General features: G+C 56.8%; 5 protein-coding genes across 19 annotated transcripts; 4 read left to right on the top strand and 1 right to left on the bottom strand.

Annotated features, from left to right (window-relative positions):
• Position 1: 1 nt before the first annotated feature.
• Positions 2 to 4,181, top strand: ckmt2a (creatine kinase, mitochondrial 2a (sarcomeric)). 3 transcript variants are annotated; one of them, XM_088392337.1, is made up of 11 exons: positions 41 to 97; positions 183 to 272; positions 1,040 to 1,199; positions 1,287 to 1,485; positions 1,575 to 1,670; positions 1,799 to 2,020; positions 2,689 to 2,774; positions 3,024 to 3,147; positions 3,433 to 3,567; positions 3,798 to 3,923; positions 4,023 to 4,181. In XM_088392337.1, exons 3-11 carry the CDS (start codon positions 1,051 to 1,053, stop codon positions 4,134 to 4,136), a joined length of 1,251 nt encoding a protein of 416 aa, XP_088248463.1. In that variant the 5' UTR covers positions 41 to 97; positions 183 to 272; positions 1,040 to 1,050; the 3' UTR covers positions 4,137 to 4,181. The 3 variants fall into 3 exon arrangements, with proteins under 3 accessions (XP_088248464.1, XP_088248463.1, XP_088248462.1); XM_088392336.1 differs by lacking the exon at positions 2,689 to 2,774 and adding an exon at positions 2,445 to 2,530; XM_088392338.1 differs by lacking the exons at positions 183 to 272; positions 2,689 to 2,774 and adding an exon at positions 2,445 to 2,530 and having other exon boundaries at positions 2 to 97.
• Positions 4,182 to 4,394: 213 nt separating this feature from the next.
• ube2l3a (ubiquitin-conjugating enzyme E2L 3a) lies at positions 4,395 to 6,029 on the bottom strand. The gene is made up of 4 exons (XM_088392369.1): positions 5,740 to 6,029; positions 5,071 to 5,166; positions 4,808 to 4,994; positions 4,395 to 4,741 (listed from the first exon to the last, which is right to left on the bottom strand). Exons 1-4 carry the CDS (start codon positions 5,764 to 5,766, stop codon positions 4,587 to 4,589), a joined length of 465 nt encoding a protein of 154 aa, XP_088248495.1. The 5' UTR covers positions 5,767 to 6,029; the 3' UTR covers positions 4,395 to 4,586.
• A 194-nt stretch (positions 6,030 to 6,223) lies between these two features.
• zfyve16 (zinc finger, FYVE domain containing 16) lies at positions 6,224 to 13,749 on the top strand. Of its 7 annotated transcripts, XM_088392306.1 has the most exons (18): positions 6,401 to 6,612; positions 6,724 to 6,891; positions 7,182 to 7,281; positions 7,539 to 9,184; positions 9,466 to 9,562; positions 9,906 to 10,085; positions 10,182 to 10,541; positions 10,802 to 10,927; positions 10,990 to 11,145; positions 11,206 to 11,430; positions 11,510 to 11,592; positions 11,664 to 11,768; positions 11,835 to 11,985; positions 12,062 to 12,142; positions 12,214 to 12,376; positions 12,532 to 12,637; positions 12,713 to 12,886; positions 12,972 to 13,749. In XM_088392306.1, the coding sequence occupies exons 3-18, from the start codon at positions 7,212 to 7,214 to the stop codon at positions 13,131 to 13,133; spliced, it is 3,885 nt and encodes a 1,294-aa protein (XP_088248432.1). In that variant the 5' UTR covers positions 6,401 to 6,612; positions 6,724 to 6,891; positions 7,182 to 7,211; the 3' UTR covers positions 13,134 to 13,749. The 7 variants fall into 7 exon arrangements, with proteins under 7 accessions (XP_088248435.1, XP_088248431.1, XP_088248429.1 ...); XM_088392305.1 differs by lacking the exons at positions 6,401 to 6,612; positions 6,724 to 6,891 and adding an exon at positions 6,225 to 6,393 and having other exon boundaries at positions 10,182 to 10,306; positions 10,373 to 10,541; positions 10,990 to 11,430; XM_088392303.1 differs by lacking the exons at positions 6,401 to 6,612; positions 6,724 to 6,891 and adding an exon at positions 6,225 to 6,393.
• Positions 13,750 to 13,786: 37 nt separating this feature from the next.
• sec14l7 (SEC14-like lipid binding 7) lies at positions 13,787 to 17,054 on the top strand. 2 transcript variants are annotated; one of them, XM_088392350.1, is made up of 12 exons: positions 13,787 to 13,939; positions 14,157 to 14,232; positions 15,053 to 15,096; positions 15,277 to 15,339; positions 15,403 to 15,591; positions 15,650 to 15,745; positions 15,825 to 15,885; positions 15,955 to 16,038; positions 16,109 to 16,215; positions 16,276 to 16,415; positions 16,524 to 16,693; positions 16,758 to 17,054. In XM_088392350.1, exons 1-12 carry the CDS (start codon positions 13,886 to 13,888, stop codon positions 16,865 to 16,867), a joined length of 1,194 nt encoding a protein of 397 aa, XP_088248476.1. In that variant the 5' UTR covers positions 13,787 to 13,885; the 3' UTR covers positions 16,868 to 17,054. The 2 variants fall into 2 exon arrangements, with proteins under 2 accessions (XP_088248476.1, XP_088248475.1); XM_088392349.1 differs by having other exon boundaries at positions 16,109 to 16,415.
• Positions 17,055 to 17,290: 236 nt separating this feature from the next.
• On the top strand, positions 17,291 to 25,516 carry cnnm4a (cyclin and CBS domain divalent metal cation transport mediator 4a). Of its 6 annotated transcripts, XM_088392319.1 has the most exons (11): positions 17,297 to 18,000; positions 18,067 to 18,459; positions 18,866 to 19,471; positions 19,551 to 19,791; positions 20,271 to 20,414; positions 20,564 to 20,698; positions 20,896 to 21,065; positions 21,276 to 21,372; positions 21,742 to 21,831; positions 22,589 to 22,758; positions 22,829 to 25,516. In XM_088392319.1, the coding sequence occupies exons 1-11, from the start codon at positions 17,782 to 17,784 to the stop codon at positions 23,159 to 23,161; spliced, it is 2,598 nt and encodes an 865-aa protein (XP_088248445.1). In that variant the 5' UTR covers positions 17,297 to 17,781; the 3' UTR covers positions 23,162 to 25,516. The 6 variants fall into 6 exon arrangements, with proteins under 6 accessions (XP_088248448.1, XP_088248449.1, XP_088248445.1 ...); XM_088392318.1 differs by having other exon boundaries at positions 17,299 to 18,459; positions 21,745 to 21,831; XM_088392317.1 differs by having other exon boundaries at positions 17,300 to 18,459.
• The last annotated feature ends 501 nt before the right edge of the window (positions 25,517 to 26,017 follow it).

The raw sequence follows: 26,017 nt of genomic DNA, 5'->3' as shown, positions 1-26,017 counted from the left end.
GCCAGCGTGGAAAGCTCATTAAAGGACACTCTTGGGCCGAAGGAACGAACGGCAGGCAGCAGGCAGGCAGGCAGGCAGACAGCGAGCGTCTGCGCAGGTACTGTGACCGACCGACCGACCGACCGACCTTTTGACCCTTGAAATATTGCTTGGGACTGACTTTCTTGCGTGCTTGAATTCAGCTGTCATCATTTGTATCGCACGATGCCATGCCAGACTTGACCAATTGGATGGTGCTGTGGGTCTTTTGGGATTTTCGACATGCCCATCCCGTGAGCTCTTTTCATTTTCTAGTTGCCGATCTTGTGAGGTTCAGTCGTGAAAAGGCGTAAGAGTTGTTCTTGACTCCTACCTGGACGTGCTGGAGGATGTACTGCAAGTTCAGCGGCCATGGGAGGGGGCGGGGCTTAAGACCATTAAGTCGTCGACTTAGTGTCTCTTCCACTTTTGCCTTGTTTCTTCTCCATCGCCCTGGAAAAGGTCTCGTGAGCAGAATATGGTGGCTGGCTGGCTGGCTGGCTGGCTGGCTGGCTGGCTGGCTGGCTGGCCGGCTGGCCGGCTGGCTGGCTGGCTGGCTGGCTGGCCGGCCGGCCGGCTGGCTGGCTGGCCGGCCGGCCGGCCGGCTGGCCCTGTCAGGCCCACGTCCAGCCTGTCTTGGCAGCACAATGGTCCGTCGTCCTGTGATGGGCTAAAAATAGGAGACGCAAATATAGACGTGGGCGCGCAGGCGGCCGGACGACCTTCGGCAAAGCGCTGTCCAGGTGGCTAAGCTAACTGTCAGGCTCCTTCCGCTCGTAAGATGGTCACAGCTTCCGCTAAGCTTGTTAGAAGACAGACGCAAATCTGGTGCTAGGTCACCGACTGATGACCTTCTGAGAAGCTTCTCGTCCGGCAGACGTCTCCTCCACAAGACAAGTCGCCCGTTTTAGTTTCGGCTCCTTTTTCGAAAGATGACTTTCTACCAAGTTGCATCCATTTTTTGATCGATTCTTTTTTTTGTTGTTGCCCTGCCTCCATCCCCCCACCTCGTGACTCCAAGCTGAGACAAAGATGGCGAACTCCTTCACGCGCTTGATGTCGGGGCGCAACACCGCCGCCCTGCTGGCCAGCTTGGGGGCGGGCACCGCGGCGAGCGGCTTCCTGTTACGCGACGGCAATTCGTTGGCGGCCGAGGCGCGGAAGAAGCTCTACCCTCCCAGGTATGCGGCAATATAGGCAGACGACTTGATGTGGAATGACATGGTCGTGGCGCCGTGACCCTCTCAAGTTTCCTCGGCACTTGGCAGCTCCGACTTTCCTGACCTTCGCAAGCACAACAACTGCATGGCCACGGCGCTGACACCTGCCATTTATGGCAAACTGCGTGACAAGGTCACCCCCAACAACTGGACCTTGGACCAGTGCATCCAAACGGGCGTGGACAACCCCGGACACCCGTTCATCAAGACCGTGGGCTGCGTGGCCGGTGACGAGGAGAGCTACGAGGTCTGATTTGGTTTTTGGTTTTCTTCTTCTTGCAATATTGTCGTTGAATGAAAGGACGAGAGAATCAAAGCCGCCGGATGGATTTGCAGGTATTTGCCGATCTCTTTGACCCGGTCATCAAGGACCGCCACAACGGCTACGACCCCAGAACCATGATGCACCCCACCGACCTGGACGCCTCCAAGGTGTTTAGCTGCGCCAGCCACCGCCGCCGTTCTGCCAAGCGTTTCCTGCTCCAAACGACGCCGTTTTGTTGATGTTGTTTTCTTTTCTTTACCTTACCTTACCTTACCTTACCTTACCTTACCACCAGCTGAGCGGCGGCATGTTTGACGAGAAGTACGTGCTGTCGTCCCGCGTGCGCACGGGTCGCAGCATCCGCGGCCTCAGCCTCCCTCCCGCCTGCAGCCGGGCCGAGCGCCGCGAGGTGGAGCGCGTGGCCGTCACGGCGCTGGCCGGCCTCAAGGGGGACCTGGCGGGCCGCTACTACAGTCTGGGAGAGATGACCGAGCGCGAGCAGCAGCAGCTCATCGACGTAAGGCCGCCGACGCCATCATTAGTGCTCTAAAGTTGAACGACAACATTCACGCAATTCCGCAATCGCATGTTGCCGGGCAGAAGTCACGGGGCACAATCTTTGGTGCCCCAGATTTCAATGAAAGAGCCAATTTCAGGGGATGCTTTGCAGTGGGGCAATAAGGCAAGTGGCCCAGAGGCAAATCATTTCAAGTCCAACATTTCAGTTGCTAGGCAGACTTGGACCGGAACACTCATTCGGCTCGGCAAGGTCCAAAAGTCGCTTGTTGCCTGGCGGAGTCTACAAGGCCCGGAAAGTTGCCAGAGTTTTCTTAGCTCGGCAATTCGATGCTAGCTTGTGGGGTTTTTTTTGGATGGCGGTCACTGTCCAGTCATGTGACGTGTCTTTGGTTTGTGATCCAATCCTGCCGCGCTCCTCTCAGGACCACTTCCTCTTTGACAAGCCCGTGTCTCCTTTACTTACCTCGGCCTTCATGGCCCGAGACTGGCCTGACGCCAGGGGTATCTGGTAAGACGGTTCCGGAACAAAAGAACCCACAGTGTTAGCCGTGAAGCATTAGCACCCGCCGCGTGCAACGCCCCCCCCCCCCCCCCCCCGCCCCCCCGTCCTTCTGCTTCTGTCAATTGGAGTGTCTTCTTCCTCTTCCACCTTGACGAAACCTGTAGGACCACTTCCTGTTTGACAAGCCCGTCTCCCCCCTGCTGACCTGCGCCTTCATGGCGCGAGACTGGCCCGACGCCAGGGGCATCTGGTAGGCCGTGCGTGCGTTGTGTGCCGCATGCTTGCCCTTCCCTTCCCTTCCCTTCCCTTCCCTTCCCTTCCCTTCCCTTCCCTTCCCTTCCCTTCCCTTCCCTTCCCTTCCCTTCCCTTCCCTTCCCTTCCCTTCCCTTCCCTTCCCTTCCCTTCCCTTCCCTTCCCTTCCCTTCCCTTCCACCCACCGCAGCCCCGCCCCCTTTGCTTTCCGCGTCTCCGTCCCTGTGTTGAGAATGTTCCTCCCCAGGCACAACAACGAGAAGACCTTCCTGATCTGGATCAACGAAGAGGACCACACCAGAGTCATCTCCATGGAGAAGGGGGGCAACATGAAGAGGGTCTTTGAGAGATTCTGCAGGGGACTAAAGCAAGTACGCAACGTTTTGTTTTCGGTCACATCATGCTTGATGACTGAAAGATCCCGTGGATGTCGCCAGGCAGCCACCGGGGGTGGGGTGGGGGGGCAGGGGGGTTAGGGTTAGGGGTTGGGCGCGAAGGCCGATTCCCCAATTGTTGGTTCTTTTTCTTCAAATGTCATGTATGACCTTGCTGCTAAGCAGAAACTCATATTGAATTCACCACTTTTTGCAAGTTGCTAGGCAGAATGGATGAGGAGCCATTTGAGGGTAAAACCCAAGCAAGCTTTGCACCCACAGGTGGAACATCTGATCCAGGAGAGGGGCTGGGAGTTTATGTGGAATGAGCATCTGGGCTACATCCTCACCTGCCCTTCCAACCTGGGCACGGGCCTCAGGGCGGGCGTGCATGTGCGCCTTCCCAAACTCAGCAAGGTCTCTCCCACACATGGCCCAATTCACAGATTTGTTTGTTGAAATTGCACATGGTGGCGTCATTTTATTTGCCGATTTTGACTTGTCAGTCCACACGTGCTGCTGCGCGCTTTGTGTTCGCACATTGATCGAGCCCGTCCGTCTGTGGCGTTTAGCATGATGTGTGAGCAATAAGCTAAGGCAGGCTTTTAAATACAAAAGGCGTCGTCGACTCTTTTGGGGTCCCGCAGGATCCTCGCTTCTCCAAGATCCTGGACAACCTGCGTCTGCAGAAAAGGGGCACGGGCGGCGTGGACACGGCGGCCACGGGCGACACCTTTGACATCTCCAATAATGACCGTTTGGGCAAGTCAGAGGTGAGCGACTCTCAACCTGTCTCTGACCTCTCTCGGACCTGTCTGGTCTGCTCTGCTGCATTTGTGCAAAAGTCAAAGGTGGCCTCCCGGTGCACACAGGTGGAGCTGGTGCAGCTGGTGGTGGACGGCGTCAACTACCTGATCGAGTGCGAGAAGCGGCTGGAGAAGGGCCAGGACATCAAGGTTCCGGCTCCCATCGCCATGTTTCGCTAATGGAGCTAATTTTGCGCGTCAGTAAAAGCACTCCAACATGCTTGACCTTGCCCTCGCTCGCTTCACTTTTTTTTAGGAATAAGTCACTTGTTGCATGTGGGATCATTCATTCCTACACAATGGGAAAGTCATTTGCGGGACACAAGCATTCATGCTAACAATGGGACCGTTACGTGGGCAAATTGAAAGTCACACTGTTGACGAGTCACTAGTCGCTAGGCAGAATTTGTGGGACACAATCAGTGATGCGAAACAAAGTCTCACTCGCATTTGTATAATTACTTGTTTCGAGGCAGATTTCAGAAAAACACGAATCAGCATAGGCAGGGATCGGCATGTTTTGCCAAAAACAGTTTTGGACACCGTCGTCGGCACCCCACGCACGGACGGCCCCGACTCGCCGGCCAAGTCGAGGCAGAAAAGCCACGAGAGGGGGAAGGTTTCCAGCGGTCAGTCCTCGGGTCGGGTCTCGCCATGCTTCCTGGTGAACTCCTCGGCGTTCCTCATGAACTGCGCCCGGTCTTCCGTGTACTCGTTGGCCAGCTCGGCCCGCAGGGGACGTTCGGGCTGCGGCACGTTGACCAGCGAGATCAGACACTGGATGACTGCGCACAAACACAACACGGTAACCGCGCCACACTCGTGCGGGATCTGTCTGACCTCCAGCTGACCTTGGGAGGTCCTGGTGGCGGGCTTCCAGTTCTCCAGGCTGATTATGGCCAAGCACACGTGACCCTTCTCGTCCACGTTGGGATGGTAGATTTTGGTCCTGAAGGTGATCCTGGGGGGCTTGAAGGGGTACTCGGTCGGGAAGTTAATCTCCACCCGAAAGGCTCCTTTGTCGTAAGGGGGGCTTTCCTTGCCGCAACCAAAAACCATCACAAGTTGGAGCTCAATACGAGCGAGTGCTTCAGAGAGAGCAAAGCAGACTTACAGGCACGATGAGACCCTGCCAGCTTAAAATGTTGGATTCGTCCACCTGGATGTTGCGGAATTCTCGGAACCCCGATTTGCGGATTTCCTCCAGCTCCTGAAAAGTATTTGGTTGGGAGCATCACATTTCGGGCTATTTCTTTGGACTTTTCCAAGTGTTTGACACAGCTTGCTTTGAGTTCGTTCTTCCGCCAGATGTCACGAGCGGCGCTTCCACTCGAACGCTGGCAGGCGGAATTGAAATGGGGGTCTTTTGCCTGGCATCTCGAGATCGCTTTTCTATGCTGCGAAGTGAAATTTGAGCCGTCGTTGCAAAGGGAAATTTACAGCGCGCAATCGGGCCTCCCTCACGAAATGGTGAACGCTATGTTTGCCTGCCTGCCTGCCTGCCTGCCTGGCTGCCTGGCTGGCTGGCTGGCTGCCTGCCTGCCTGCGTGGCTGCCTGCCTGCGTGGCTGCCTGCCTGCGTGGCTGCCTGCCTGCCTGCGTGGCTGCCTGCCTGCCTGCGTGGCTGCCTGCCTGCCTGCCTGCCTGCCTGCCTGCCTGCCCGCCTGCCTGCCTGCCTACAATAACGTGAGAACCGTTGACACGTCACGTCACGTGAGTGTATCGATCTAGATCTAGAGCTAGAGTTAGATCTAGAATGTGGCTGTGCGTCTTTTGGGATGTACCTTGGACAGTCTCCTGGCGGAAGTCATACTAACACTGTTGTTGAGTCTTCTCCCAGTCGTCGTAGCGAATGGTCGGGCCCGCCCCAGCCGGCCGGCGGCCACCACCCGCTCGTCGCGGCGCGTGACGTTCACGTTGTGTGAATCACACAAACACAAATATCAAGGAGCTTGTTGGGCTTGTCCAAAAGCAACTCGTCATAATTGGCCAAACAGATTTTGTATGACGTTTTTTTTTTCCGGAGTCATCCAAGTATGTTGCCGTTCAGCTTTGAAGCAATTACACGTTACGTCACGAATTAAAAAAAAAAAAAATGGAAGAAAGTACCACTTTTTCTGGGTTGGGTACTTTCTTCCATAATTTCAACTTGAAGTGACTGGGGTACTATCATCGTTAAAAAACAAACAAAAAAAAAACACCAACAACAACAATCTATTGGATAGAAAATGTCAATTCAAAACAAATCCAGCATCGCTGTTCAGCCGCCAACATCGATGTCAGATCTCATCGATCGGTTTGCACTTTGCGGGTTTCTCCGTGTCTGCAAGCATTGTAGTGACCTTTTGAACTTTGAAACACTATACGTTTGACCCAGAGGTGACAAATTGTCAACTTCGGCGGATGTTGGAAATATGCAAGCTCAGCCTGATCCACAGGTCCGTCCGTCCGTCCGTACGTACGTACGTGTTTCCAAGATGGCCGCCGGAGCACAGACTCCAGACTTGTAGCGTCAAACTCCGAAAGAAAGCGAAAAAAAAAGCTCTTTCTCCTCGGCCCACTTCAAAGCTCACTTAGCAACATGAGCGGACGATGACGTTTGTTAGCAGCACGATAGCCGAGCACGACGCCAGTAGAGCGATGGCAAAAGCCAACAGGTAAAAGAGAAACCCAGCTAGCTAGCTAGCTAGCCCTGGAAGCTATCCTGCCAGGCACATTTAGCACACAACGACAAACGAACAATAACAAATAACTCGTTCACGTTGAAGGGAGCGACACGTCCATCCCCCGAAGCCCGTAGCGTGCTGAGCGGACTCGCCGACAAGGTTTACGGGGACAAAAGTTGAACGTGACCGTGTCTTAGCTATTAGCATCTCTGCTAACTTCAGACAGCACCAACTCTGACAAGTCGACTTGACAGCCATCTCCTCGTCAATGTAAGCGACTGCTTTGAAATTGATAGAGAAACTTGTGTGTCAATTCCGAGTTGGCTGTCAGTCTTTTCCACAGCTCGATGTCTTTGGTCAATTTGGGATCCTGTCAAAGGTTTGCATTTGGCCTTAACGTACGAGCGGAATTTGCTCTGTGTCTCTAATCGAGACTCAAAACACTTTCCCCCCTCATTGAAATGTACGGACATCAGTAACCCCAAATACAATTTATGTAACAAGGGTCGACTCGTTGACTGTTCAATGGACAATTTGATTGCCTCTCGCTTGCTCTTCAGGCTTTAGGAGGGATTGATTGTAAAGGCAGCATGGACAGCTTCTTCAAAGCGGCAGTTTGTGACCTGGACAAAGTGCTGGACGACTTTGAGCTGAGCGCAGGTGAGATGCTGAAGGAAGTGCACTTTCATTTCCATCACAGGATGGAAGTGCACTTTCATTTCCATCACAGGATGGAAGTGCACTTTCATTTCCAACGTAGGATGGAAGCGCAGCGCAGGGCAGGGCAGGGCAGGGCAGCGCAGGGCAGGGCAGGGCAGGGCAGGGCAGCGCAGGGCAGGCAGGCAACCCTTGAGAAAACCTTGCGCTTCATGGAAGCATTGCTTTTCAATGACAATATTTTTGTTGCCGTCTTGCAGATGAAGTCGCCCGCAAGTTGGTCTTCGGAAAGTCCCCGCCGTACAAGTTGACGGCTTTGGGCTCCTCCGGGGCGTCCGGCGTGCCTCCCGACCTTCCCGACCTCAGCGCTCTCCGCTACGGCGGTGGCGCCGAGCACAACGGCGAGGCCCCGGTTCAGCCTCTGACCGACGTGGACCTGCTCTCCTCCGTAGACCGCGGCGCCGCTCAGAGCTCGGCACCTCCCTGCCCCGACCGGGCCCTCGAGCCCGTGTGCGACCTGGTCAACGACACCGGTTCGGCCGTCCTGCTCCGAGCCGACAGCCACGATGCCTTCGGTGAGCTGGACGCCGCCGAGAGGCGGTTGGAGGAAGAAGAGAAGGAGATGGAGGAGAGCGAGGAGGAAGAGGAGCTCTTGTTGGACTTCAGCAAGCTGGTGCTGGAGGACCGCGACATGCCCAGCCAGAACTCCAACTGGCACCAGCAGCTGAGTCTGCTGGACATCATCCTTCCTGCGTTTCCTGCAGAGGACGTGCGAGTGGAAGCGCGAGATGACAGCGAGGCCCAAGACGAAGGCTACGAGGAGGAGACCCCGGAAGACGACCCGGCCGAGACGAGCGCTCAAACCTCGAGCGCCTCGCTAGGCTCTCCGGAACCCCCGGCGGATCCCAGCAAGGTGGAGTCGCCCGCAGAGTCGGACAACGAAGCTCTCGTTAGCAGCCCTGGAGAGCGACGTGAAGATGAGGGGACGGAGGCGGACTCTCTGTCAGCTTTGGACGCTTCTTGCCGTGAGGAACCCCTCCACTCAATTTCCCAGCAGCAGCAGCAGCAGCAGCAGCAGCAGCAGCAGCAGCAGCAGCAGCAGCAGCAGCAGCAGGAGGAGCGCTGCGTGGTAGAGCTTCCCGCCCCCGTCCCTCCCGCTGAAGCTTTGCCCTCGCAGCCCAGCCCGGTGGACCTTCCCGAGTTCGGCTTCGAGTATCTGCCTGAGAGCGACCAGGCTGAGCTGCTGGTCACGGACGAGGAGCTGGACGCCTTCCTGCGGGCCGAGGCCGAGCGGGCCGGCGTCTCCGTCCAGCCGGGGGAGGCGGCGCCGCCGCCGCCCGACGGGGAGCTTGCTTATGAGGAGCCGAGGAGTTGCGCGCAAGCTCTGCGAGGCCCGGCGTCTCCGGAAAGTGACAGAAGCGTGCCGACGTCGTCTTTCTGCCGGGACTCGCCTTGTCCCCCCACCGAGCGGCAGCACATTTCCCACGGAGGGGCGAGACCCAAGCAGCCGCTCCCGCCTGCCGCCGCCACGTCATCCCAATCGGCAGATGAGAAAGACGAGGAGCAGGAGGAGAACCATGACGCCGACCGCAACGAGGCGGAGGAGGAGGAGGAGGAGGAGGAGGAGAGTCCGCCACGCATGAGCCCGGGCTTCCTGCCGCATTCCCTCGGCGGCTCGCTCTACGCGGCACCGGAGCCGCCGGAATACACGGCCAGCTACGAGGAGCTCTCCGAGCCGCCGCCCTACCCCGGCGAGGGCGGCGCTCGGCCCACCGGCTGGACGGAGGAGGAGCCGGGCGGCCGGCAGCCCGCCTGGGTGCCCGACTCGGAAGCCCCCAACTGCATGAACTGCTCGCACAAGTTCACTTTCACCAAGCGGCGCCATCACTGCCGCGCTTGCGGCAAAGTACGTACACGCCCGCAGATGACCTTCACGTGTAGATTCATTCATATTTACATTTGTGGCTGTGATCCAAAGACAAATGAAAACCGGCGTTTGCGAAATTGGTCAAATTCCATCGGAGGTCGTCGTCTGTTTTGCAACCTCGCCCGGAGGATTAATGGCGGCAGAGAGCATGAGCTTCTTGTACTTCTATGCTCCACTTCAATCCTCTCAATTAAGAGCATTAGAGGAGCGTTTAGGAAGCGCCGTCGGTCCTGATCCGCTTTTGCCCGTTTGTGCGGCAGGTGTACTGCGCGGGCTGCTGCAACCGCAAGTGCAAGCTCAAGTACTTGGAGAAGGAGGCGCGCGTGTGCGTCGTCTGCTTTGACACCTTGCAAAGAGGTAAGCCAAAGCAAAATTCCGTGCCGGATTGCCCAAGGTATTCTAGCGGCCTTACGCTGGCCATTTCAATGTTTCTGAACCGGCCGTACGGGATGTGAGCTGACCTGACCTGACCTGACCTGACCTGACCTGACCTGACCTGACCTGAAGTCCTCCTCGCCAGTAGATGGCGCTACACTGCGACCCTTTTCCACATTGGAAACATTCGCGATTGACTGAGAGCGATCGTGAATAGAAAGACGAATCAGAACCGGGCTCTGTTTGAAACGGCCAGCCAATGGCCTTTTAAAGTGGCTTGACTTGAGTTTACGGCCAACCGCTACCGGTCTTTTGGCGGACGCAGCGCAGGCCCTGGAGCGGATGATGAGCCCCACGGGTCCCGGTCCCAACCCCAACGTCCCGTCACAGTACTGCAGCACCATCCCGCCCCTGCAGCAAGCCCGGGCCGCCGGCACCCTCAACTCGCCTCCGCCCACCGTCATGGTGCCTGTGTCGGCGCTCAAGCACCCCGGCGGCAGCGACGGTGCGACGGCGCTTCCTTCCTTCCTTCCTTCCGCCGGGCTTCACCGGGCCTGCCCGCCCGCCCTCACCCCGTCGCCCCTCCTTGTCCCCGCTGCAGGCTGCCCCCGGGAGCACAAGCGAGTTTGGTTCGCCGACGGCATCCTGCCCAACGGGGAAGTGGCCGACACCGGCAAGCTGGCGGCGCCCGGTTGCCGGAGCTCACCCGAGTCGGAAGAGACGGCGGTACGCCCGACGACGCGCCGCGGCGAGTCATGCGCCGACCCATCGGCTCCCTTCTCTCTTCATCAGTTGGGCCCGGGCGTCCCAGAGGGGGTCCCGCCTCCCCCTTGCGGCCCATGGCACTATGCGCTGCTGGCGAGCTTGGGCTCTGCGGTCCGGAAGGCTCCCAGTCTGCTGCCCGACTCGGAGGACCAACTTCCTCCTCTCCTCATTGCCACGGCGGAGGACGCAGCAGGAGGTCTGTTTGTCCCGGGTGGCCAGCCTAGCCTCTCCTCTCTCCTCGCCTGGCCTCTCCTCTCTCCTCTCCTCTCCTCTCCTCTCCTCTCCTCTCCTCTCCTCTCCTCTCCTCTCCTCTCCTCTCCTCTCCTCTCCTCTCCTCTCCTCTCCTCTCCTCTCCTCTCCTCTCCTCTCCTCTCCTCTCCTCTCCTCTCCTCTCCTCCCTCCCCCTCCCCCTCCCCCTCCCCCTCCCCTCCCGCCTTACCTTGCTCATCTTCTCAGCAGACGTCTTGGTGGAGGAGAGCCCCGCGCCTTGCCAGATTCGACACCTCTTAGAAGAGGGGGGTCCTCGCCCTTTGACCTTTGTCCTCAACGCCAACCTGCTGGTCAACGTCAAGATGGTCACCTGTGAGTAGAGTTGGGGGGGGTGCTCGCCTTCCATGCTTGACTCCCTCCCGTTGGCCGCTCAGACGGCGAGCGTGAGTGCTGGTGCTTGGGCTCCAACGGGCTGCGAGCCCTGGGCCAGAGGGAGCTGGTCTTCCTCCTGGAGCGTGTCCCAGAAGACCGAACGCCCCCCCGAGACCTCTTTGCGCTGTGCCTCAGTATTCAGCAGGACGCACAAAGAGGCAGGTGGCGCCGCATGTCTGTGCTCGTTTGCCCGCCCGCTCACCCGCTCCGTCTCGCAGGCAAGTTTGTGGACGAGCTGGACAACGTGACCTTTGCCGGCAGCTTCCTGGGCAGCAAAGATCACGGCGGGATGCTCTTCTTCTCTCCCACCTGTCAGCCACTGGAGGGCCTGACTCTGCCCTCGTGGCCTTTCCTCTTTGGCCTTCTCATCCAAAAGCTGGAGGTGCCCTGGGCCAAGGTCTTCCCCCTCAGGCTGCTTCTACGACTCGGCGCCGAGTACGACGGTGTGTACTTGTGCTGCATTCAAACCCCTTTGCGGGGAAAGAAAATGCAAGCTTGTGATCATGCGACGTCACTTTGCAGTGTACCCCAGCACCCCCGTGAGCGTGCGTTTTCGGGAATCGGTTTATCGCGAGACGGGACACACCATCATGAACCTCCTGGCGGTGAGTCCTCGAGCCCAAAGTTGTCGTGCGTTCGGTCGAGCGCTGACGGCAGGCTTCCCGTTTGAACGCAGGACCTGAGGAACTACCAATACAGCCTGGCGTCCGTGGAGGGTCTGAGGGTCCACATGGAGGTGGGCCGCAGCTTCATCGACATCCCCAAAAGCAGCTTTGGCCAGGTGAGAGGCGCCAGATGGCTTCCTTTCACGCGTCAGGAGGTCACGCCATATGTTTGCGCTTTGCAGATGCAGCGGGTGTTGAGCGGCGCCAACGAGCACGTGATCACCGTCGGCGCCACCTTGAGTCTGCGGGCCGACTCGCACCTGGTGTGCTTCCAGAACGAGGACGGCGGCTACCGGACGCAAGCCGCCAGCGTGCCCGGCAAGACGCGCACGGGTGGGGCGCCCGTCCCCCCTTTGACTCTGCGTCGGTGTCACTGAAACCTTTTGCCTCCCTCCCTCCCTCCCGCCAGTGACAGGGGCCAGCTTCGTGGTCTTCAACGGCGCCCTGAAAGCCTCGTCGGGCTTCATCGCCAAGTCAAGCATCGTAGAAGGTCAGCGCTCAAGCGGTGTCACCATCCATCAGCTCTGGCTTTTGAAAATGTCACGTTCATGGGTCTTTTAGACGGTCTGATGGTGCAGATGCCCCCCGAGACCATGGACGCCCTGCGCGCGGCCCTGCGCGAGCAGAACGACTTCAACATCGCCTGCGGAAGGACGGACGAGATGGACGTCCGGGAAAACGTCACCGTGCGCTGGCTTGACTGGACGCCGCCCATCAACAGCGGGTAAAATGGGACACGTTGCCACCAATGTTGGACGCAGCCCCAAAATTGCATTGACTATTTGTCCTAAAGTTACTGGGCAGTCATCGAAACTTTAGTCTGCCAAATGGAACTCAAAGTCCATAGCGCTGACTCGCTAACGCTGACTCCCTGGCCAGAATGACAAGTGACGTGGACGGGCGGAGTCTGGAGGGCGCGCGCTCCGTGAGGATGCGGCAGGACGCCGACTTCGAGTGTGACGGACACGTCATCGCGTGTTCCGAGGTGACAGCCGCCTTGTGATTCGTCTTGCCCCCCCGCCGCTGTCCGTCTCCGAGGCTGACGCCGGCCTCCCGGCAGGTCTTCTACCGGCCGACGTCCGCTGAGCACAGCCCGGCGGCGGCGGCGGCGTGCGCCGCCTTCCAGAAGGAGCTGGCCGCGGCCGCCTGCGGCGCTTTGACACGTCATCTGGCCGCCCTCGCCACCAGCGCCATCAACTCCTTCAGCCTGCGTGTGTCCACGCGAGACGACGTGGTAGGTCTTCGGCTTCGTGGTCTCGGTGTCCGTGTGAGCGACAGGTAGCGCGTGCGGCGTATGAGCACATGTTTGCGCCTTGCAGGTGGAGTACCAGGCCGGTTGGGGCGGGCGCCCCCTCCCCCAGCGCTACACTAACGAGCTGGACAGCGCGCTGATCCCCGTCATCCACGGGGGCGGCGCCATCGTGCCACCGCCCGCCCCTGTGGACATGGAGCTGCTCTTCTTCATCACACACGCCATCTGAAGCTCAAACGAGTGGTTCTAGAAGAGGACGGGGGGGGGGGGAGCTTGAGGAGCCAACAGATGCCACAAGCCCACCGTTGTTGCTCTCTTTGTGGTCGTTCTGCTGGCAGCAAACTCAAAACGCCAATGTGGGGACATTCGATTGACGTGTGTGTCCCCAACTCAAAGAGCAACGACTTGCTCCAAATCAAAATGGGCCGGCCGGCCGCCCGCCCATCCCTCCCTCCCTCCCTCCCTCCCTCCCTCTCTTCAGGTGTTGCAGATTTTGGCCCACCTGGTTTGATGCCGTCTCGGGCCCGAGGAATGGTGTTGATGTGAGAGGAGGCGCTTGGGCATGTCAGGTTTTGCTCTTGCGCCATCTTGTGGCACCTGTGGGCCATTACAGATTCCGAGGATCTTTTTTTGCAATAACTGACACTTCAATGATCATGACTGATTTTGAATGTAGTTATGCTGCAGCTTTAAACTTGACAGTGTGGGGTTCAAAGGTCACACTGTCGCCAACGTCTGACCGAACTTCTCGGGGACCCCAGTGCATTGCGTGAGACCAGAGTGTTGCTTTTTTTCTTATTTTATTTCATCTCGAGTCTTCATTGAATAAATATGCATAGGAGAGATGCCCCGTGTGGTGTTTTTTTTACCCCAAATGCGTGCGTGATGGGGGGGGCGTGTCCTGGACCTCCCCCGAGGCCAGTGTCTCCGCTCGGTCTCCAGCGTTAGTCGTCCATTGTGTCCAGCGGGGTGCCAGGCAACATGAGTGGCCGCGTTGGAGAATTGAGCGCCAAACAAGCTGCTTCGCTCGCGCAGGTGAAAGTCGCGCTTGCTGACCTTTCTTTCCCCTTCATTTGATTTCCCTCCACTTTTTGCTTCTCGTTACTTTTCTCAAGCATTTGCTCCCTTGTTTGGACTTCCTCCAACTGTTTGTTGCTTTTCTCAATATGAGTTTGGTTTTGTTGTGGAAGATGGACTTGACATGATCGTTCCTGTCTTACAAATCCAAATAATTGTTTGTTGTCGCTTGCAGTTTCGCGAGCGAATCGGGGACATCCTTCCCGAACTGCCGGCCCAACACGACCACTACCTGCTCCGCTGGCTCCGAGGTCAGTCACGCACGCAGGGACTTTGAGTAGGGAGAGATAAGATAAGATAAGAAGTGGATGGACTGAGATCAGCAAGACAAGCAAGGCTTGTTTGATTAAACTTGATCCCCACTCCCCCCCCCCAAGAGCAAACAGCGTGCACAAATAAGTCGAGGCGCCAATCGGGCGACCGGCCGGACATCAAGTTCTTTAGCCGAACTTCCCAGCTCGGTTCTTTGATCAATAATTCCACCGAACGGAGGATGAAAGTCCACGCTGGTGAAGAAGCAAAATGTTTGTGCGAGTTTGTTTATTGATTGAAGTGAAACTGTCCACTGGTTTGAGACCACCGTTCAATGACGCAAGCATTGCGTCTCACCTGAAGCACGTTCCTCAACTTCTCCTTTTCTCTCCACAATGACTAGTTTTGTATTCTTTGACACATCCCTTTATCAGTCATGCAACCCTATTATTTATTGATTGATTTGTATTTATTTGCTGACACAAATGACCATTTGTTCTTATTTTTTGGCATTATTACTAACTTCCTCAAGCAGTTTTTCATTTGATTGTTATTTGAGTGAATCACTTCTGAAGCTTTTTTTGGTCTTCTCCCTATTCATGAATGACACTTATTTTTTGCCTTTTACTCTTGGTGTTACTTTTTCAATGATTTCTTGTCATCATTTTGCTCAAAAGTCATTGATTTGGGTGAATTCCTTAGCTCATTTCTTTCTCTTCATTTCCTGTTAACTTGGAAATGCAACGTCACTATTGCAACAAGTGCTTTGTGTTGACTGTGATTCTGCCCGCAAATCTATATTTGTTGTCTTTATTCCAGCCCGAAGCTTCAATGTCCCCAAAGCTGAAGTGATGATCAGGAAGGCAAGCTGAAAGTACAATTGGCCCTTTGCTGCATGTAGCCGCTTAAGGTCACTTCCCCGTGTGTGTGTGTGTGTGTGTGTGTGTGTGTGTGTGTGTGTGTGTGTGTGTGTGGGTGTGTGTGCGTGTGTGCGTGTGTGTGCGTGCGCGCGTGCGTGCGTGCCTGCGTGCGTGCATATGCAGCACTTGGACTTCCGGAGGAACATGAAGGCGGACACCATCATTTCCGACTGGACGCCACCTGAGGTTTGCGTGAATGGAGAGATGACGTGGCGGCGACGACGTGGTCACAGTTTCCCACATGCGCAGGTGATCACGCGCTACGTGTCGGGCGGCATGTGCGGCTACGACAAGGAGGGCAACCCCATTTGGTACGACTTGGTGGGCCCGCTGGACCCCAAAGGGCTTCTGATGTCGGCCAGCAAGCAGGACTTCTTGAGGACCAAGATGCGGAACATGGAGATGCTGCAGAGGGAATGTGAAAAGCAGTCGGAGAAGGTCTGGCTCGTCGCTCCTTGCCCAAGCGCTTGCCTTTCCCTCATTGCGGCATCTGCAGTTGGGCGTCAACGTGGAGGCCATCACGCTGATCTACGACTGCGAGGGTCTGGGCTTCAAGCACATGTGGAAGCCGGCCATCGAGACGTACGGCGAGGTTTGTCCCTGGCGCCTCGGCCCTCCCTTTTGTTGGCGCCCGCCCACGTGTGACCGTGCGTCTGCCCTGCCCTGCGCAGATCCTCACCATGTTTGAGGACAACTATCCGGAAGGGCTCAAGAGGGTCTTCCTTATCAAAGGTAGCTCACGGGCTTTCCGGCCGCCACTTTGCCGACCGACTGCTCTGACCTTCGCCGTCTTCGCCGCAGCTCCCAAACTGTTTCCGATGGCCTACAACCTGATCAAGCGCTTCCTGTGCGAGGAGACGCGACGCAAGCTCACGGTTGTCGGAAGTAAGGCGGTTGGCCCCAAAACGGCGCCTCGGGCGTGTTTCTTTGGAGCTCATTGTTCCCGCGTGAGCAGGCAACTGGCAGGAAGTACTTCGTAAGCACGTGGACGCCGAGCAGCTTCCGGTGGTGTACGGTGGAACCCGCACGGACCCGGACGGAGATCCTCGCTGCAGAACCATGGTGAGCGCACGCGGCAGCGACGGCGAAGACGGCGACGATGACGGCGGTGACGATCCGCAGATCAACTACGGCGGCACGGTGCCGCAGTCGTACTACAGCCGGAACTCCATCAAGGTCCAGTACGACACCACGGTGAGCATCGGCCGCGGCGCCGTCTTGCAGCTGGACGTCCACGTGAGCGCCCCCTGCAGCCTGCTGAGGTACGTGGCGTGGCAAACATCAAGGTCGTTAACGGCTTGGCAAGCCAAAGCCCTGCCTTTCTATGAGGCCTGAGCGCGCGCATAAGCTCCCCCCCCCCCCCCCCGCAGGTGGCAGTTCGCCAGCGACGGGGCGGACATTGGCTTCGGGGTGTTCCGACGCGCGGCGCCGGGCGGCCAGCAGGAGATGGCGGACTTGTTGGAGGTGCTTCCCAGCCAACGCTACAACGCGCACCTGGTGCCCGAGGACAACATGATCACCTGCCTCGAGGCGGGAGTGTGTGAGTGCAACGTACATTTGTCCAAGAAGGTCCATGAATCCAATTGCTTTGTGTTTGTTTGCAGACGTTTTGTCTTTCGACAACACTTACAGCGTCTTGCAGTCCAAGCGGGTCAGCTACACGGCGGAGGTGCTTCCTCCCTCCCTCCCTCCGTCCGTCCGTCAGTCACCTTGACGACCACGGCGCGACCCCGGCCGGCCCACCGAGCGGCCGGACTTCAGTCATTCAATATGATTGCATTTCATGACTTTGCCCACTGGAATCTCTCTCTCTCTCTCTCTCTCTCTCTCTCTCCCTCTCTCTCTCTCTCTCTCTCTCTCTCCCCTTTGCCCACACTAAATAAAAAGCCATTTGACTCTTACCCTTTGCATTTGTTGCACGCTGCAGGTACGACTTGGTCACTGAGCCACACCAGACGTCACACGCTTGTTCATCAGTTTACGATTACGATTTATATTGTCACCATTATTATCGTTGAAGGTGACGAATAGCTTGGTAGTGATGGAAACGAGACCCGAGGGGGCGCTGTCGACAACGCGCACCCCACGACAGACGTTCGCAGCGCAGCGCGTGTGTGACGTCGTGAGTGTATTCTCCACTCACGCGGATGGACAATGCAGACATGGCGCATTGATTTGGGAGGCGCGCCGCACGACTTGACGTGCGGTGGTTCGTTGACATACGCAAGGTCACGCATGTCATGTCACGTCACGTCACGTCACGTCACGCGTCACACCCACGCCACCCGGAAGTGGACGTCGTCATCAAGAAGCTGGCTTGACGACTGTCGCACACCGCTGTCAAGGCGCCAAATGTCGGCCCCCCGAATTTTGTTGTCAGTACGCATTTCCATGTCAATGTGTCCTTTAGCTTGGACAATTGAGGAGAGGAAAATAACGCAATCAATCATCAATGATCATAAAGCGCTTTAGCTCATCATCCCAAGTGAAAACGTCCTTTTAGGTAGGCCAAGTGGATCGCCTGGGAGAGGAGAGGAGAGGAGAGGAGAGGAGGGGTGGTGTTGGGGGCGTGGCCTGCGGGACTCGCGTAAATGACGTCACCGCGCTCCAGCCACCAGTCAAACAAACATGGCGAGGGAATGGAGCGGCCAGCAGGGTTACATCGTCACTGTCCTCCTCTTCCTGTGCAGCGCAGACGGAGCCCGCTCGGAGGCGACCGGCGGAGCTGGCGGCGACGGGGGACGACCAGGGGCAGCGGGAGCAGGAGCAGGAGCACGAGCAGGAGCAGGAGCAGCAGCAGGAGCAGGAGCAGGAGGAGCTGGAAGCGCCGGCGCCGGCGGCACGCAGGTGCTCGGCATGCGGCTGGAGACGAGCGACAAGCCGGCCAGCACCACTGACGACGGCGTGCTGCAGGTGACCGAGGACAGCTCCGTGCAGCTCCGCATCTACGGCCTGAGGCTGCACCCCGGAGCCTGGACGCTCATCCGCTTTGCGGAGCTCGGATCCTCGGACGAGGATGCGGCCAACGCCAACGGCGGCGGCGGCGGCGGCACCTGCTCGGATTTCACGAAGGACATTGCGGTCGGGACCTTCATGAATGTGAGCGGCCGGGGCACGTCGGGTCTGCTGCGCGTGCACGTCAAGCCGCTGCGCAAGAGCGAGTCGAGCAGCGAGTACGCGCTGTGCACGCGAATGGACGACCGGGACGGCGGCGGCGGCGGCCAGCGCTGGCAGCCGCTAGATGACCGCGACGGGCGCCTGCTGGTCGTGGAGGAGAAAAAGCCGCTGCTGCCGCTGTGGCTGCAGGTCAGTGACGTCGAGCGAGCGAGCGAGTGCGTGCGTGCGTGCGTGCGTGCGCGAGTGCGTGCGTGCGTGCGTGCGTGCGTGCGCGAGCGAGGGAGCGAGCGCAGGCGGCTTTGAGAAAACTAGCAAGCCACATTTTTGCCGGGAGCTTATTCGTCTAAATAGCAAAGTACAAATACTTGGACCAATTCTAGTATACAAAACATTGGTTGCCAAGGGCAGAGCTAGGCTTTTTTTTTTTTTGCTTTTTTTGGGGGGGGGGGGGCACCCCTCTAGCTCCTATTATTATGGTTTGAGAAATGAGTAGCAATCTTTTCTTTCCCAGTGTGCTGTATGGTATTTTTTATTTGTTTTTCTGTCTCTTCGGTTTGTAAAAAGAGAGAAAGCAGACTGGTGCTTGTTTCGCCAGGCCATCCTGACCACGTGCCTGCTGGTGCTGTCGGGCATGTTCAGCGGTCTGAACCTGGGCCTGATGGCGCTGGACCCCATGGAGCTGCGCATCGTGCAGAGCTGCGGCACGGACAAGGAGAAGAAGTACGCGCGCAAGATCGAGCCCATCCGGCGCAAGGGCAACTACCTGCTGTGCTCGCTGCTGCTGGGCAACGTGCTGGTCAACACCACGCTCACCATCCTGCTGGACGACCTGATCGGCTCGGGCCTGGGCGCCGTGGCCGCCTCCACCGTGGGCATCGTCATCTTCGGCGAGATCGTGCCGCAGGCGCTGTGCTCGCGCCACGGCCTGGCGGTGGGCGCCAACACCATCGCGCTGACCAAGTTCTTCATGCTGCTCACCTTCCCGCTCAGCTTCCCCGTCAGCAAGCTGCTGGACGTGCTGCTGGGCCAGGAGATCGGCACCGTCTACAACCGCGAAAAGCTGGTGGGGATGCTCAAGGTGACCGAGCCCTACAACGACCTGGACAAGGAGGAGCTCAACATGATCCAGGGGGCGCTGGAGCTGCGCACCAAGACGGTGGAGGACGTCATGACGCCGCTGGCCGACTGCTTCATGATCCAGGTGACGGCACCGGGGGGGGGGGGGGGCGGAGTCGCGAGCCAGCAGGTGCTGAGCCTTGCGGCGGTTCTTGTCGCGGCAGGCGGAGGCCGTGCTGGACTTTGACACCATGTCGGAGATCATGGGCAGCGGCTACACGCGCATCCCCGTCTACGACGACGAGCGCTGCAACATCGTGGACATCCTCTACGTCAAGGACCTGGCCTTCGTCGACCCCGACGACTGCACCACGCTCAAGACCGTCACCAAGTTCTACAACCACCCCGTGCACTTTGTCTTCCATGACACCAAACTGGACACCATGCTGGAGGAGTTTAAGAAAGGTCGGGCCAGCGAGTTGCCGTGTCCGTGGGACGTGTGCGTGAGTTCACACGTGCCAGCGAGTTGCCGTGTCCGTGGGGCGTGTGCGTGAGTTCACACGTGCCAGCGAGTGTCCGTGTCCGTGGGGCGTGTGCGTGAGTTCACACGTGCCAGCGCCGGCCGTGCTGTGCGTGTGTGCGTGTGTGCGTGTGTGCGCGTGCGTGCGTGCGTGCGTGTGTGTGTGTGTGTGCGCGCGCGCGCGTGTGTTTTGACCGCTTCTCGACCCCTTCTCGACCTTCACACAGGAAGTAGCCTGAGGCATTCCCGCGTTACGATCAATGGGCCACACCGACCAATCATCGACCGGCCCGTCGTTTGTCGATCCGTGCCTCGATGTTGGCTGGCAACCAATTTGGGGCTGGACGGAAGTCACAACTGTGTCGCCTCCAGCCCCAAAGTTGCGCTCGCGTCCGTTTCTAACGTCGTGCGCTCTCGTCGTCAGGCAAGTCCCACCTGGCCATCGTGCAGAAGGTGAACAACGAGGGCGAGGGCGACCCCTTCTACGAGGTGCAGGGATTGGTCACCCTGGAGGACGTCATCGAGGAGATCATCAAGTCGGAAATCCTGGACGAGTCGGACCTCTACAGTGAGTGGGCGAGCGAGCAAATTTAGAAGGCGCAAGCGGCTTTGCTCGGCTTTGCTCGGCTTTGCTCGGCTTTGGGATTAGCGGCCGACGTTTGATCGCATTTGCAAAAGTTAGACGAGGTTCCGTGACGGCGCTCGCGTTTGTCGCAGCCGACAACCGCAACAAGAAGCGAGTGGACGCCAACAAGAACAAACGAGACTTCTCGGCCTTCAAGCACGAGGGCGACGCCAAGGCCAAGATCTCGCCGCAGCTCTTGCTGGCCGCGCATCGCTTCCTGGCCACGGGTGAGCGTCCCGCTCGACTTCCTGTTTGCTTAGCTCCGCCCCTCGGTGACGCGCTTTCACCAACTTTGCCAGCACGCAAATTTGCTCTTTTGCCGTTTGGCCGGCCAATCTTTGGCCTTGACGAATTGCGCTCTCTGGTGGCTGTCTCCTCGCCCGCCCGCGGCAATACAAGTTCCCTGGTGTTGTTGCGCTCTTAGAGGTGAGCCTGTTTGGTGGCTTCCACGTGAGCGAGAAGGTCCTGCTGAGGATCTTGAGGCATCCCGACGTGGTGCAGGAGCTGAAGTTTGACGACGACGACAAGCGCGCACCGCAGCACTTCCTGTACCAGCGCGGCAAGCCCGTCGACTACTTTGTGCTCCTTCTGCAGGTATGCCAAATCTTTTCTGAAGAACTTGCAGGAAAAAGTTTTTGAAGGACGCCACGGCTTCTGATACAATATTCATTGTGTGTGTGTGTGTGTGTGTGTGTGTGTGTGTCACCGGAGAACTCGCATTGCAGATGCTGTCAGACTTGTTAACTGTGTGTGTGTGTGTGTGTGTGTGTGTGTGTGTGTGTGTGTGTGTGTGTGTGTCTTCAGGGTCGAGTGGAGGTGGAGGCGGGAAACGAGAACATGAAGTTTGAGACGGGCCCCTTCTCCTACTACGGCGTCATGGCACTCAGCACGCCATCGCTAGGTGAGCGCACGTTTCCACCTGCTTCTTGGCCTAGGGAATTGTTCTCCTCTAAAGAAGGAAGGTGTTTCTTTTTTCCTTCAACGCAGGCGTCGTCTGTCTGCCTGCCTGCGGTGATGTAACGTAACGCCGCGTGTCGCGGCGGGCGCTTGGCCGACACTCGTCTTAATCCTGCGCTGAAAATAGCGCCGACGGTTCAAAGGTGGCCAAGCGCTTTGATGAGGCTCTGGCTTCTTGCTTGCTTGCTTGCTTGCCATGAGCCGCGGCAGCCCATCGAGCGTCTCGACGGGCTTCCGATTGGAGTCCGCTGCTGTCAAAAAATAACAACTAAGTCCTGTCTATCTTTCTCCCCCCGTCTCCTCCATCTCCCAGCAGTGACCCCCCCCCTGTCCCCGTCGGTGGCGTCTCCGCCTCCGAGGCGCCTCTCACTTAAGAGGTTCTCTGTGTTCTCTCGAATCCCAGGTAAACATTGGCCGGGTTCATCCTTCACCATCGTCGTCATGGTCGCCGTCATCATTAGCATTTGACCTCATTGGTGACCTTGAAGATGCAAACGACAACAGCTGTCGTTTTTAGCTTGTCCACCAGAGGGCAGCTGAGAGTTAACACAGCTGCCTGGCCTTAGCATCTGTTTCCATGGTGATGAGTCCCCGCCCCTTTCCAAAGTCAACTCCACATTCCAGGTTCTTCTCGGCTTAGAGTAGAGAAAGGCCCGCCATGTGACGGACAAAAAGAGGCACGAGGTGTTTTGCATCTCACATGCTCGGCTAGGCTAAGCTAATTGCTTGCTAAACCCAGCATGTCAAATGATTCCTTCCTTGACTTTGACTTTCCTTCCTTCCTTCCTTCCTTCCTTCCTTCCTTCCTTCCTTCCTTCCTTCCTTCCTTCCTTCCTTCCTTCCTTCCTTCCTTCCTTCCTTCCTTCCTTCCTTCCTTTATAGCACCTCAGATAACCTTGTCATCAGGTAACCCCAGCCCACTCCTACCCAGCCCATACCCCTCCCTCCCTCCCTACCTCCCTCCCTCCCTCCCTCCCTCCCTCCCTCCCTCCCTGACATCACAGAGCTCAGCCGATGAGAACGCCGCGCGCCATCAACGCACTTGGCCTCACATGGCGGCATGTTTGTCGTTTTCACCTCCACGCCACCTTTGTGTGTCCGCGCTACACCGCACAATTTCACAAACACCACCTCGACACGCTCTTGCCGTCCAATCCCAGAGTTCCGTTCGCCCACGCACGGGGGCAACCTGAACCGCTCGGCGTCAGTCAGCGGCGGAGGTCCGGAGAGCAGCTCCATGGGGGGCAGCGCCGGTCAAATCCCGGGAACGCCCTTCCAGTACGTGCCGGACTTCTGCGTACGAGCAATCAGCGACCTGCAGTTTGTCAAGGTGCAACTAACCAAAGGCTTCACCAAGCACCTTTCCAGTCGTTTAGGGAGCCGCTATTTGTGCTACTCAGATCACCCGAGCGCAGTACCAGAACGCCGTGCTGACGTCGCGACTGGACAGCACGCCGCAGTCCCCCGAGGGAAGTCAACAGCGCCTGGATGCAGCGGCCGCGCCGCCCGATGGGCGCCCCCCGTTGTCCCTCGCTACGCCTCCCCTCAAGCATCCGCCGTGCAACGCCGGCGCTAGCTCGGCGCCACGCCCCGGCCAGGCGACGCCACCCGGGGAAGCGGAGGGCATCCCGGGCGAGACCACCACGCTGCTGGGCGAGCAACACAACTGCGTGGACGCCCCCCGGCGACCCGGCCAGCCCCTCGCGCACGCGCATAGCGAGAGCACCATCTGACACACCTCCCTCACTTCGGGTTCTTCCGTGACCAGAAAGGACGTGAAGGATCTGCATGCCACCTTAGATAAGTGAAACCTTCTATCATCCATCCATCGCTCCATCCATCCATCGCTCCATCCATCCATCCATCCATCCATCCATCCATCCATCCATCCATCCATCCATCCATCCATCCATCCATCCATCCATCGCTCCATCCATCCATCCATCCATCCATCCATCCATCCATCGCTCCATCCATCCATCCATCCATCCATCCATCCATCCATCCATCCATCCATCCATCCATCCATCCATCCATCCATCCATCCATCCATCCATCCATCCAATATCCATCCATCCAATATCCATCCATCCAATATCCATCCATCCATCCACCCACCCACCCACCCATCCATCCATCCATCCATCGCTCCACCCATCCATCCATCCATCCATCCATCCATCCATCCATCCATCCATCCATCCATCCATCCATCCATCCATCCATCCATCCATCCCCCCCTTTGGCAGAGCCACTCTTTCCCCTCAGCAGCTGTGCAATTGTGACGCCATTTTCAATCTGCGAATTTGCTGCTTCCGGCCCACTCATCTGAGACATCCAAGGACCTGACCGAATCAAAACGGACCCTTGACTTTGGGGCATTATCCCGCTTGCCAAGGCGCTGCGGGAAAGTTTTCCGTAAATTCTCCAGCTTCTTCCTGTTCCATTGGCTTCATATTTAGACAACACTTTTGATTTCTTGTATTTGGTGTGTCGTTCGTTGATGGACAGGCTGGTGTCTTGTCAGCTCCTCTATCACTGTGAGCCGGAAAAAAACCCATAGGATATCAGCGCAATCCTACAAACTCCCATCATGATTTTTGGACTTTTTATTTGGGATTTTGTAAGGTGACGGATTGGCATTTGGTTTTGCCGGCCATTAATGAGAAGCAGCAGCAGCTAGCTTTGGGGAGGTTAGCGTTGACGATGACAAATCAAAAATGCCATTATGGGCACTCGTGCCGCGAAAAGGGAATTTTGCCGCAGGCTGGAGTAGTGGTTAGCGCATCCAGCTCACATTGCTGAGGTTCAGGGTTCCAACCTGTTGGTCAAGTTAGCATGCTAGGCTAACGACCAACATGGCTTCATGTTTAACCAGCGTGTCCGTGCCCTTTCTGTGTGTGTTTATTAACTGTGCGGCTTAAGAATTCAGCACGTTTACGGTCAAAGATTCACGGAGAGAAACATTCCGTCGTCGCATGCTGCCTGTCTGAACCTTTAACTTCACTGCTAAGGTAAGCTGTCGTTAGGGCAGCTTCACTCACAATTGCTCGCATGTAGCTCATGTTATTCATGAAACTATAAAGGGAAAAATGAACCATTTCAAGTGGAAAGAGTGCAGTAGAGAAGAGCACGGCGTTTGCGCTTGTGAGCGTCCACACTGTAAATAACATTTGGATTTCACTTCTGCACGTTGTTGAACAAAGACGCACAATTTGGTGGAAACAGATCCTGGTTCTCCTATTAATTTGGTAAATTGGTGGGGAATCACTGGGAGCCAATGCTTTCCTTACGGATCTGGAACATGTAGCTCATTGATTTGTTGGTTTATTTATTTTTAAAGGTCGTCTGGAATGTTGTTTTACAATGGAACTCGCAGCAGCACCACGAAAGCACAATAATTGTCTTGCACTGTTTGGGGCGCTAAACGTGTGGCGATCGATCGATCGATCGATCGATCGATCGATCGATCGGTCTTGCAGAGTGACTACTGTGATGAAAGGCACACCCCGAAAAGTAGTTCTGTAGCAATCTTAGCCTCTTCGATCTATGCTTGTTTTGTTTGCGCTGAAGAAAATCAGATTATTTTTGGTGTAAGAGCAGATGATATATACATACGTTGTTGCCCGACTATATGCAGACATTGTTCTGCTTGTCTTTCTTTCTTTCTTTCTTTCTTTCTTTGCATCACTCGTACTATTTTGGCCCTCTCGTATGAACCTCGAGTGCATATCAACATCAAACAACTCCATCTGGCCTAAATGTCTTTCCATTGACATCTGCATCCTTCCCTTTGCATCCCTTCCTCGCAATGTTGACAACAACAACAACAACAACAACAACATCATCAACTGTGGGGTTTTTTTTTTCCCCTTCTTCTCATTATTCTGCGTTGGGCATTGCAGTCAAGTCAAGTTTGGGATCCAAAGGTCTTTTGGCAAGGCACACGTTTGATTTTGCCGGTGAATATTTAGCGCATCTTCTGCAATGTTTGACAGCCGGGAGTGTGCAACGTATGCAGTGGTGGTTTCTATCATCAAGCATCTCTGTCAAGGGTTCATGAATAAATTGGCCTTGCTTTCTCTACACACCATCTGTGCTGTGAGCTCATTCAAACGGCAACGATCCTATAGGACAGGGATGGGCACTTCCGGTCCTCGAGGGCCGGCCGGTGTCCTGCATGTTTTCTAGGTCTCCCACACCTGATTCAAATGATCACGATTGTTATCCAGACCTTGCTAATGATCGAAGAGCGGAATTGCCCACCCCTGCCATAGGATGTGCGCATGACTGCAATGTGGCAAACCAAACCAAACCAAACCAAAAGCAAACCAAACCTTCCCAGCGCCAAAATGTCCTCCGCGGAACGGAGCGACCGGTAAGCAGAGCAGGGAAGGGCAGAGCCAACATGGTCGCCGCGGCGCGCAGTTTCACGGGCGCCATATTGGCTCGCTCGTGCTGCGTTACCCGCCTGCCAGGAAATTTGAGACCTCCGTCGTTTAGTCGCATTTACTACTCATTGATTCGAGGTACTTGTTCTCCTCATACTTGTGGTTGAAGTGTCAAATGTGTTTGAACATACAAGTCAG

The sequence above is a fragment of the Syngnathus floridae genome, chromosome 12, assembly GCF_059516105.1.
Source record: "Syngnathus floridae isolate MCC-2025c chromosome 12, RoL_Sflo_1.0, whole genome shotgun sequence".
In the NCBI taxonomy this organism is placed as follows: domain Eukaryota; kingdom Metazoa; phylum Chordata; class Actinopteri; order Syngnathiformes; family Syngnathidae; genus Syngnathus; species Syngnathus floridae.
The sequence above is the reverse complement of the archived record's forward strand: the minus strand, read 5'-3'. Positions and strand labels throughout refer to the sequence as shown.